Source organism: Danio aesculapii, chromosome 17, assembly GCF_903798145.1.
Source record: "Danio aesculapii chromosome 17, fDanAes4.1, whole genome shotgun sequence".
NCBI classification, from domain to species: Eukaryota; Metazoa; Chordata; class Actinopteri; order Cypriniformes; family Danionidae; genus Danio; species Danio aesculapii.
The window spans coordinates 28,076,273-28,088,259 of NC_079451.1; the positions used below are offsets into that span (position 1 = coordinate 28,076,273).

An 11,987-nucleotide genomic window follows, 5' to 3' on the forward strand; every position below is an offset into this window, starting at 1 on the left:
AATATTTTTTCTTCTGGAGAAAGTCTTATTTGTTTTATTTAGGCTAGAATAAAAGCAGTTAAAAATTTTTTAAAAACCACTTTAAGATCAATATTATTAGCCTTCTTAAAAATATCTAGTAAAATATCATGTAATGTGATCATGCCAAAGATAAAAGAAAAGTTTTAAGAAATTAGTTATTAAAATTATGATGATTAAAAATGTGTTGAAAAATCTTCTATTCGTAACAAAAATTGTGGAAAAATTAGTAGGCTAATAATTCAGGAGGGCTAATAATTCTAACTTCAACTGTATATAATTTATTTTTTAAATGTCTATACATTCTAACTTTCAGATTGTAACTGGATTCCTATGTTGTGCCTTTTTCTGTTATTAGTTTTCTTAGTGTTAATGTGATCATCTCTTTTCCATTGTGTAAAAGTAACAAGCAAAAAAGAAGCTCTATTTGTTATTCTGCTCATAAACTGCTCAGTATGATGGATTTATTTCAATCTTCAATAATTCAAGGTCTGAAAATAAGTTTTCAGGAGCTTGTCGGATATCTTTTCCAACATAAAGACACCTGGAATAAATCCCATTAGACCAGCATGTAAAAATTAAAACAAGTTTCAACATGTAGATTAAGTACCCGAAAAATGATTTGTGAAACCTTTAAGCAACAGGCTAAATTATTGTGTCAATGTCACGCAAAGGTCAATATTTATAGTCAAACAATGCCACTGTGTCACTGGACTCTATTAAACAAAATCTCCACAGGCGTCTAAAAATCCTCTCAGATCTAAAATAGACAGAATCTGCTTTCCAGAGGTGAGGTGTAATAAAGTAGGCCAAGGACTGCCACAGAAAATAGACTGAACACTGAAATTGGCCTGGATCAAATCAGGTCTTTGCGAAAAAATTAAAAAAGGAGGCTAACTAGAATCTTCGAAGTCACGGGCATCCCTGAGGAGTAATGAGGGTCCCTGCGCTCTGATAGGTGCAGGAGATTCAGTAGTAGAGGTGGAGTGGCCTCATCATTTTCCCTGACAGGACACTGAACGCAAATGCTAGCTGGCATGTTTATCAGGCGTCACAGAAAAGTAATTGCTTGTTTTAGCAACCGGTAATGTATAGTTTAGTAACTGTTGCATTCAAAGAGGATCAGGGTACTTGATAAATCATTAAAACTTCAACCTAAAATGGCTGAAGATACAAACCTTCTGTCAGTGCTATATCGTAAAGAATGAAATACTGCTATCAATGGCGAAACTATTAAACCAATAACACTTTAATTTAAATACCAATTCTCACTATTAAACAGATAGTTCATGTTGAAAAATTTCTGTGATAATTTCCTCTTCCTCTACCCGTTTAACTTTATTCTGTTGAACACAAAACAAAATATTTTGAGGATAGCTGGGAATCTATAACCCTTTTCTTTCATGGTATTTGTTTTTTCTACTATGGAAGTTAAAGGTTACATGTCTTCAGCTTGCTTTAAAATACATTACTTTGTGCTCTACAGAATAAAGTATATTGTAAAGACTCTCCTAGAGTAAATGAGTACATTTTCAGTTTGGGGTGCACTGTCACTTTAACTACGGGTCTATTATTATATTACATTATATTTTGCATCCCTAAACTTACCCAATAACTAATTTCTAACAACTACCTTATTATTAAGGATCAGAACATTAGTAGTTTACTGTGCTAAAAGTCTTAGTTAATGGTTGTTAAGAGTAAGAATTGTACCTTAAAAGACAGTGTTACCCAAAATCAATATTGTTGTAATGATAATATTGTTGGAATCTGTATAATGGTTTAGTGATTTTTTCGATGTTTGTTAGTTTTTATAACAGCATCTGTCAAGTAAGCCTCCAAAAAAAGTAAAATATATCTTTGGCAAGTTTTGAACTTGATCACACATAAGCTCAAACGTTTTGTTTGTTTCAGATGTGGTTTAGAGTTCAGGTGTCAAACTCAGTTCCTGGAGGGCCACAGCTCTGCACAGTTTAGTTCCAACCCTAATCAAACACACCTGATCAAACTAATTGAGTCCTTCAGGCTTGTTTGAAACCTACAGGTAAAGCTGTGGTCACACACATAGACTTCCACTCATATGCACGCGAATGTGTCAGACCGGAAACGCAAGCTCGTGTGATAAGTTTCACAATTCGCTGCATTGGAAAGTTCAAGCTTGGTGAACTCTGACCTGCGAAATCGCATCACTTGACTGCGTGAGACCAATCGAAGATCAAAACATGACCTCTCTGGACAGAAATTTTAAATATGGACCAATCGCTAGCTTTTTTAAATGTCCAATCATCTTGTTTAATCCCTCCCCTTTTCGCAGCGATGTACAAATGAATTTCACAAGCTCAAACTCTAGTGTGACTGCAGCTTATGTGTGTTGGAGCAGGGTTGGAACAAAACTGTGCAGGGCTGCGGCCCTCCAGAAACTGAGTTTGACACCCCAGGTTTAGAGTACCCAAACGTCAGTCTAACCCAAGGGTGTCCTGGAGGGCCGGTGTCCTGCATATTTTGGTTTGGACTGAGTTTGGACACGCTTGGTCTAACTAAACAACCTACTGAAAGATACCATAATATTTTATACTTGGCTTAGTTGTGTTTTTCTCTTTTGATCAAGCAGCCAATTAAACAGGTTTTTACATTAGTGCACGCTTGTTACAGCATATTAACAATACCCCATGATGACAAAGTATATAGGCCAAGAATGGGGGGCAGATAAACAATCAATGATCACTATTTACTGTGCAGCTCTATGATCTGTTTCAGATTATGGATGAATTATTTATGGATCTGCCTTAGTCAGTATGCTTAATAGGTGAGATATTATTCAAGCACAAGCATTGAGATGCATTACAGTTGCGATTAAAACAACTCCAACCTCAGACAGGAAACAGGAGAGTCTACATTATAGACATATAGACATTACAGACCATTTAAAAGGGCATAAAACAGATCATCCTACAAAACTAAGGGGTGTCGGGACACATTAAACTGAACAGGAAACAGTTTTGAAGTACAGGAATGTCAATAAATGTAATTTTTATCATCAGATATGATTGCCCCAAATAGCTCCTTGCTGTTTCAGTCAATCAGAGATTAACTGAAATATCTCAGCTCTTATGAGCTACATAAACGAATACATTTTCATAAAAATGAACTTTGTTTCGGCTGCACGATATTGGAAAAATCAGATATCACAATATTTTAGTTTTCTGCGATAAATATTGCGATGTAACTACAGTTTCACAAGATAGTGATTAGCACTATATGGCGGTTTTCTGAGAAGTCTTCGGGTACAGAAATTAAACAATCACAATCCAAAGAAAAATGCTTTTTTTTTTTACTTTGTCTCATTTCTAGCCCTAATATTTAAAGAAAAACATCTAAGATCAAGTAAAAAGTATTGTTTTAAAATTCAGATGAAATAAGGCAAAATTAAGAGTTTTTTTTCCCCCTTAACACAGGGTAAATTGGGTATGGTAAATAATCCTGTTTTCTCGTTGAAATGAAGATATTTGTACTCGCAACAAAGCCAAAAATTAAAAGAAAAAAACTTTTTTTGTTGTTTCCTAAATTGTATAAATACAGTGATTAAATGCAATTCTGTAGCTCCTGGTCAACTATAATCCAGACTAACATTCCAAATCTTTGCAATGTGACTATTTGCGGATGCACACACTGCGATATCAATGCTGAAACGATATATTGTGCAGTCCCAATATGAACTCGCAGTAAGCAACACAGAAAAAAATTGAGAGGGAAATAGGTTTAGGAAATTGCATGCCCAAACTGATTTTTAATATATTCTTAAATGTCATTTATTCCTCTGATGGTAAAGCTGGATTTCAGCAGTTATTAGCGTCAAATGATTCTCCAGGTGTCATTAAAATATGCTGACTTGATTGCCGTTTCTGTGGAAATCTTAATATTTTCAGTCACAAAGCTTATTTTAAAAACAATTATGCTTTTCTAGTCACTGTTTGTCAATTTAATCTTTGAACACAAGTGGACATTTTACTTTTGTCGAAAGTGTAGAAAATGGCGCTCCCGCGTGGCTGCTGATCGTCACGACAACACTGAATAAAACTGAACGTACTATAATGACTTTAACCATTTATTGTTTTCCTGTCTTACGCACATATAACATACAGACAGAATTCCCTTATTTGACAAACGGCAAACACGCAATTACACAAGATTCGGTCCTCTAAAAGAGACCATGAAACCGCCAACGCTGGCCTGCATGAAAGCAAATTTGAAGTGTTTACCGTGGTTCAGCCAAGAAATGAAACTCGGCATTCAGAATCTCGCACACGCGTTTACCCGTTACTCTGACGGGTACAGGAACATATGCTAGTATGTTCAGTGCATGATACAAGTTTCAATTACAGCTCTATTATCATTAATGATGACTTTAATCAGATTCATATACGAATAGAACTCTGATATGAAAATAGTTATACTGTAAACTAATGCATGAATTATTGGTAGCTGTGGCTCTGAAACAAATGATGAAGAGAACTAAATAGTAAGCATTTTAACAAAGCTAGATTACTGTGGAGTAACACATCATTTCAGACAGGTAAGAAAAGGCTGCAAGCAGGTCCAAACAAGAGTGTGAAAGCACATTTTGGGTTTGATTCCCACTTATGAGTATTCATGGCACAAAAGCTGTGTATGGTTTAAAACAACTGCTTGTTACACATTGCAAAGTGAGAAAAATAAAGCATCCTTCATCATCATATAAAACATGAGGCGTTCGCAAACCTGGCTCACATCCAGCATCACATCACACATGCTATTCAGACGTACACAAACACTTACAACCTGTCTGACACACGCAATATAAAACAAAACAAAAATAGCTCTCTCAATGTACTTGCTAAAGGAAAACCACACACACGTTATAAACTCAAACTCATGTAACAGTACCACATCAGTCTTCTGGCAAAATATACACGCTTCAAAATGGGAACATCACAGAGCGCTAATTACAAGTGAATGTAATCTTGAAGTCTATGGTGCACATGTACACACGCAAACAAGAACGTCATCTCGTTTCATCTGAAAATGGAAAGTCAGTGTGTTAGCATATCATCAGATCACTCGTCATAACGGCTTCAAGTATAACAGGGTTGAGAATGAGGGAACGTGTAAGGCAAGAGATACAGCTTCAAACTACACGTCTACAAATCTGGGCTCTTCCAGGAATCTTCTATGGTTTCGTGGCTTGAATAGTTTGGCGTGAAATTTGGATTATTAAAGGATTTGGGAAGTAGTGCTGGATTTTTTTGCAGAATTGGAGGTTGAGTGATCCGCTGTGTATAAAGGCTATCTTTATGGACCCTTATTCACGCACACACACACATGTTGGTGTGGGTGTGTATGCGTTTGTGATTGTGTGTGTTTGTGTGTGTGTGTGTGTGTGTTAAAGAGAGCTTCATCTTTTCCTTCCAGCCATGTCACCACCAGTGTGGGAGCGCTGAAGAATGCAGAATATCTCCATCTATTCAGAGGCTTTATGGGGTTTCCATCGCAACAGTCCACAGGCACAGGCCTATTGAGCCAGTAAAAAGCAAAAAAAAAAAAAAAAAAAAGACTTCAGAACAGAAAAGTAGTTAAAATTCCACGACCATGCTTTATTCTCTTGGTTTTGTAGGTCTAAATGCGCCTTTAAACCGAATATGAGATATATCCATGCAGTTCAGCCTTACATGGAGAGTCTGCAGAGGGTTTGGATTCTAGATTATTTCCTCATGCTGATGTCGTCATCTTTCAGGACAAATTTTTTCCTCAGTGCTTCAGATATTAGAGAGGCAGAATCTTCCTCCCTTAGTGAAGTGCATCCACGATTATATCTAAACACACACACACGCGCACACACACACTTTGATAAATAAACACTTACTACAAATATTATTAACACAATCCCCATCACCATTACAATTGTTTATTGTTATTTTAGATTAATATTTAGGATATATTAATACCTTTTTTTATATTTTAAAAATCAAACAAAACATGATAATTAATGCAAATTCTATTTTTTATTAATAATTATTATAATAAATCATAATTTTTTACATGAATACCGCTTTAACTTTACACAGAACAAAAAAAAAGCATGTTTACACATATATATTTACAATATAAATTTTACTGATAATATAAACTATATGAATAGTAAGGTAAATATTTATATTTGCATTTATTCTTTTTTTAAATCAGACAAAATACAACTATTTATTATTATTATTATTAATACATATATTTTTATAATGCCAAAATAGCCTACTTGTTTTCATTTCATACAAAACACAATAACATTTTTTATCTAAACACATAAACACACACACAAAGCAACAAACAACATTTAATAAACACTATCAGTGCATATTTTTAATACAATTACCATCACTATAATCGTTTATAGCTATATTATAAATGAATAATTAGAATATATTAACATCTAGCATAATTTTTACTACATTTATTTCAAAATCACAAAAGGTGATAATGTATACACATTTTGTTATTGTAATAATTAATATTAATAATAACTATTTTAATTAAATATTAATGTTAATTTAAATATTAAATTATAACATGAATAATGCTTATTTTAATTATGATTATAATTATGACATTATATATATTTTACTGATAATATATTATAAATAAATAGTAAAGGTAAATAAATGGCATTTTATCAGACAAAATGCAATAACTATTTATTATTATTATTATTAATAATGATGATTTTTATTATTTTTATTATTATTATTAAATATTAACTTTATGATACCAATATAGCTTACTTGTTTTCGCTTCCCATAAAACATTTTTACTGATAATATTATAAATGAACATTAAAAAGGTAAATAAATACCTATTCTCCTATTATATTTGCATTCATTTATAAAATCAACCAAAATGCAATAACATTTTTTTAAATTAATAATAATAATAATAATAATAATAATAATCCAATACAATTTCAGGTTATATAAATAATAACAATGTTTTAATATGTAGTAGTAGTAAAAGAAATAGTATTGAGATATACACACACAGTTGAAGTCATTAATTAATTATTAATTATTATTAAAGAAGTGTCTTGAAATATATCTAATCAAATATTATTTATTGTCATCATGGCAAAGATAAAATAAATCAGTTATTAAAACTACAATATGTTTTATTTGTTCAATATATATATATATATATATATATATATATATATATATATATATATATATATATATATATATATATATATATATATATATATATACAAAGATCTACTCTTCCTTATATTAATCTTATATTGTGTATAACAAAAGACTAATACAAAAGAATAAACATTAATAACAACAATTCTAAATAACTCGCACAAAAACCTAAAAATCTGCATAGTCAATATCATAGTGATTGAAGCAGCTCTCACCTGTCCTTGCTCATCTTCAAGCGGTTCATGTCTTTCAGCATGTCCATGACATCAGCAAAGCTTGTTGATTTGGACAGGGATACAGTGTCCTCTTCAGGCTCCCGGAAGTCCATCGTAGGGCGATCAAGATCAAATGTGGCAGATGCCGTCATGGACACTGGAGGCATTGGATCAGGCACCAGTTCAGACACCTCCTCCTCTTCCTCTCTGTCCTCTTCCTCTTCCTCCTCCTCCTCCTCTGTGACATCACTGATGACAAAAGAGGCCGTGGGAGGAGCCTGGTAAGCAGCAGTCTCAAATGGAGCCATGGAGAAGCCCATGCTAGTGTCATCAGGGGACAGCAGATCAGGGGTGATGGGGTTCGAATCTGAAACAGGTCAAAGTTGTTTTACATCAAATTGATAACATTTCTGATGCCACAGGAAAGTCTTAAAAGTTCTTTCTAAATGCATATTCCTTTAAGGCGAGACACTGCAGCCAATTTTGTGCTTTTTGTAAAGTAGATTTTTAGGTAACTTGTATCAATACAAGCATGGATATGAACTTAGTTGTTTTTTTTATCCTAATCAGCATAAATGTCTTGCCTTAAAGGCTGCATAAACTGAAATCTGTGACCATTTTTTTTTCATATTGTGACGCAGTTCCTGGAGAAACGGAATGTTAAATGAGAAAACTGGGCGTGACTTGTTTTTTTCTATTGTGAGCTGATAGGATGTAGTAAAATTGGCACTTCATTCAGAAATGTCCTGAAAAGGGTTTTGGGAGTTTCATATCAGACAACTCCTCTTCACCATATCTGTTTGTTGTCATAGCGCTGTCAAAACTGACAGCTGGAGAGGCGTGGTTAAGTATGTTGACCACGCCCAATACCTCAGACAGATGTAATCTGAAAATTTAACTGAAAACCAACAGGAAGTGCATTTTCAGATTAAAATTTTAGATTACAAGGGCAAATTATTGTTTCATTTTTCCTTATGACATGAACAGATGAATCGTTCACCACAAAACTAGCAATGTGAGCTAACAAAATCAACATAGTTAGTTTTGATTTCATGTGTGCTTTAAGTATTAACTTACCACAAATACGATTTTTTTTAAATAAATAAAACACCAAGCTAGACAAATGATTGAGCTTTATTCAGCTGCTCAACCTGAATCTGCAGCGACGATCTTGGCGATCTGCGCTCTGAGTCGACTCAGCTCATCCTGTAATGCTGTGGTGCGGTTCAGAGCAGTCACTCCTGGTTTCCTCAATCCCTCTACGCGTCGGCCTTCTCTTCTGAAGTTGGGCACAGATGAGTTTCTGTGCATTACCAGCAGTGGCGTAGGCCTCCACTCATGCCTCAGTGGACGAGTGTCACTCCTGAAAAATATACACAACTGCAGTCCGGAATCTTCTTTCAGAAACGTATATGTCACAATATCTCAGTAGTTAAATGGGCTTGCTTAAGATGTGTTAGCGGTGTGTTGTTGTCAGTGGTTCTTAATTCCGGTCCTCTTGCCCCCAGTAAGTCTTCCTTACTTAACATACCTGATTCAGATCATCAGCTCATTAACAGATATTTCCTTGAACTGATCCTTGTGAAAATAAGGATCAGAAAGAGAAGGAGGGGGGGGGTTGACCGAGGACCGGAATTGAGAATCAATGCACTTAGTGAAAGAATGTGCATCAGTGTGACAGACTTACCGGACTCTCGCATAGGTCTCCTCTTCATCATCTGCAATCCAGGCAATGTCTGCTAGTGTAGGCACAAGTGGACCATCGATTGAACGCATTGAAGGAAGGCCTGGGAGTTCCTGGAAAACATAAGAGCAAAAACATCTCTTTAAAGGTTCAAGACACCCTGGAGTACTTTTTTTGAAATTTTAACAGATTTGTGTGTCTTGAGCATCAGTTTATTGTGAGCAAAACTGGATAATTTTTAGCTTTCTTCAGCTAATTTCATCTTCCGGGTTTAATATAATTTTTGTGTCGGCGCAATAGCTTAGTGAGCCGACATATGGTGCACTAGCACGACAGGGCATCCCGAGTTCGAATCCCAGCTCGAGGACATTTCCCTACACACCCCCCCCCCCTCTCTCTCTCTCCCCAACTTCGCTTCCTGTCTCAATACTGTCCTATCTAATGAAGGCAAAAAGGCCAAAAATAAATCTTTAAAAATAAATAATAAAATAATTTTTGCACGGCACGGGTCCTATGTGTTTGTTTCCATGATCCACAGAGTTTGTAGCATGTTTTTCTACCTTGATTCTGTACGAGTATTGGAGAATGGCGGACTTTGTTTTTTATCAGCTGAGTTCGTTACCATTCAGACACATCGCCTATATCCATGCTGCTGTGTTCGCATATGTTTAAAATCCTCCAGATTACCGGCAGAGTTAATTGTTGGAATAGACAGGGCAAAAGACCTGCTGCACTGCTATCCACTGTGTCTGCATTCAGACCCGGAGATTGAGGAGGAGAGAATCCCCCTCATTTATAGTGTTTATATAAACATGATTATCTTTATCATGATATAACAAATTGTGTTTGTGTATATGAAATTTTGAATAACAAGTGTAGCAGGGCATTAAATTGCTGTTTATTTCTTTGCATTTTAATTTTGTAAACTATAAAATCACACGTCTCCTCGTGGTTTGAGTCTCATTTTGTGAGCCAACTGACAACAGTTGTTCGCTCCCCTCTTTTTCCCCTGCACTGCCTGCCACGCCCACTCAAAGCATTTTAGGAAAAAATTCTGAGGTAGACTTGAACCGAAAGAGGGGAGGTTTCATGGCCCTTAAAAGCATCTCTTTAAAAGTTTTTACCCTTATGAATTCTAAAAAACCTTTTGAAAGATTTTATTATATATATATAAAGTTAATAAACAAGATTTTTGTCAGTCTTGGTGGATAAAAAGCAACTTTCTTTAGCAATCTAAAATATGGCTTTAATTCAATCAGTCTAAAGAGTAAACAAATATAAATAAAAAATAAATCACACTGACTATTTGCAGTCATAGCTGACTGACCACAGGGTATGAAAGGAATCTTAAATGCAAAAAGTTTTTTTTAATATGTGTTAAATTAAATCTGCACATCATTAACTAATTAAAAATATATGTTACAGTCACACAGATAAGTACATGACAGTAAGTTTCCCTGCAAAAATTCTAATTTACTTTGTTTTTTTAAAATATATACCAAACCGTCAATTTATAATATCTAAAGTTTCGAAATGTACATTTCTTAGCATAATATTTAAATTGTCATCTGATCCTAAAGATCTAAAATACCTAAAATCCCTTGTAAAACAAAAAGTGTATAATTTTTTTACCACATGTAAAAACAAATTTGTATAGCATTTAATATACAAATATTTACTGCATTGAAGAATTTTTAAAAACAGTTCTTGTTTTCTCTGGGAATAAAACCTTGGAGTTTCTAGCAGCCCACAATTTTGAGCTTCAAGAAACTTGTCTAGACTACATATTTTATTTTTCATTCCCATACCTGGAAACATGCTCTGGGACATGGTTTAAGAGGCAGTGTAGAGCCGATTCGTCTCACCACGCTACGGGTTGATCCATGCGGTTTATTTTGCCAAATAGGGATAACCTCCTAAAGATCAAATAAACAGAAAATAAGTATCCTAAAAAACACGTAAACATTACCAAAACATAAATAAAACAGTTCTTTAAGCTGTTTATCTACTCACTGCTTCTGTTTCCATTTTGAAGTGTTGAAAGAAATCAATGGTGCCTAGACTGTGCAGTGGGGATTTGATTATATTACAGCACACTGAACATGTTCATCAGGGATGGGGAGATCTTTGGCTTAAAAAAAATTCAAATGAAAAACGTGAAGTAGTCAATTCTTCATATTCAAATCCACTGTCAATGCTAATCAATCATGTACAGTTTAAATGAGCACAGTATTGAGGTTTTTGCATATTCCCTTATGTTATATATATTGTATAAATGTAGTGAACAAAGTAAATAAAGTGTTCAGAGCACAGTGTACATACTGATGTTTTACAATGCACAGCAGCTCTATTACATTAAAAATATAAGTAATGTAAGTCAAGTAATCAAAACACTAAACTACTAACGTTAAATTAACGTTAAAGTGATAAGCAAAGTAACAAATTAAATAAGAGTGGACAAATTAAAATAATCAATTAATTGAACAGACGATTATGGTTAAAAAAAAAGCCCACTTAACAGTAAACACTCAAATTTGAGAACCCTTTAAAATACACTAAACTCTATAACGTAAACAACGTAAACAAACCAAAAGCGTCCTGTGACCCTCATTTCTTCCCTTAGCATCTCAGCTAACAAACGACCTCATAAACTGCACCTGCTTATTATGCATTGATAAGAAATAGATGACCTACCGTGTGTGGTAAAATAAGATCAAATTATTTTTGCACTTGTGCAGATTACTCTGTTTTACTGTGTAGGAAATGTCTGATCTTCCTTTTCCCTGTTCCGTTAGCAGTTTAGCCGATAGCTCAGCGCGCCCCCGGCTAATTTGCAAGAAGTGCATG

At 34.4% G+C, this 11,987-nt stretch overlaps 1 protein-coding gene across 1 annotated transcript; it reads right to left on the reverse strand.

Moving 5' to 3' along the window:
* Positions 1–4,105: 4,105 nt before the first annotated feature.
* On the reverse strand, positions 4,106–11,978 carry mtfr1l (mitochondrial fission regulator 1-like). Its single transcript, XM_056477357.1, has 8 exons — positions 11,835–11,978; positions 11,154–11,271; positions 10,949–11,056; positions 9,144–9,253; positions 8,608–8,819; positions 7,457–7,823; positions 5,724–5,867; positions 4,106–5,566 (listed from the first exon to the last, which is right to left on the reverse strand). The coding sequence occupies exons 2-7, from the start codon at positions 11,166–11,168 to the stop codon at positions 5,756–5,758; spliced, it is 924 nt and encodes a 307-aa protein (XP_056333332.1). The 5' UTR covers positions 11,169–11,271; positions 11,835–11,978; the 3' UTR covers positions 4,106–5,566; positions 5,724–5,755.
* Positions 11,979–11,987: the final 9 nt, after the last annotated feature.

Bases quoted from the DNA above. Each gene is read 5' to 3' on its own strand.
- mtfr1l (XM_056477357.1), bottom strand. The intron at 8,820-9,143 runs GTAAGTCTGTCA...TATATTTTTCAG, and splicing joins GAGACCTATGCGAGAGTCCG to GAGTGACACTCGTCCACTGA. The intron at 7,824-8,607 runs GTTGAGCAGCTG...GACCTGTTTCAG, and splicing joins GATCGTCGCTGCAGATTCAG to ATTCGAACCCCATCACCCCT.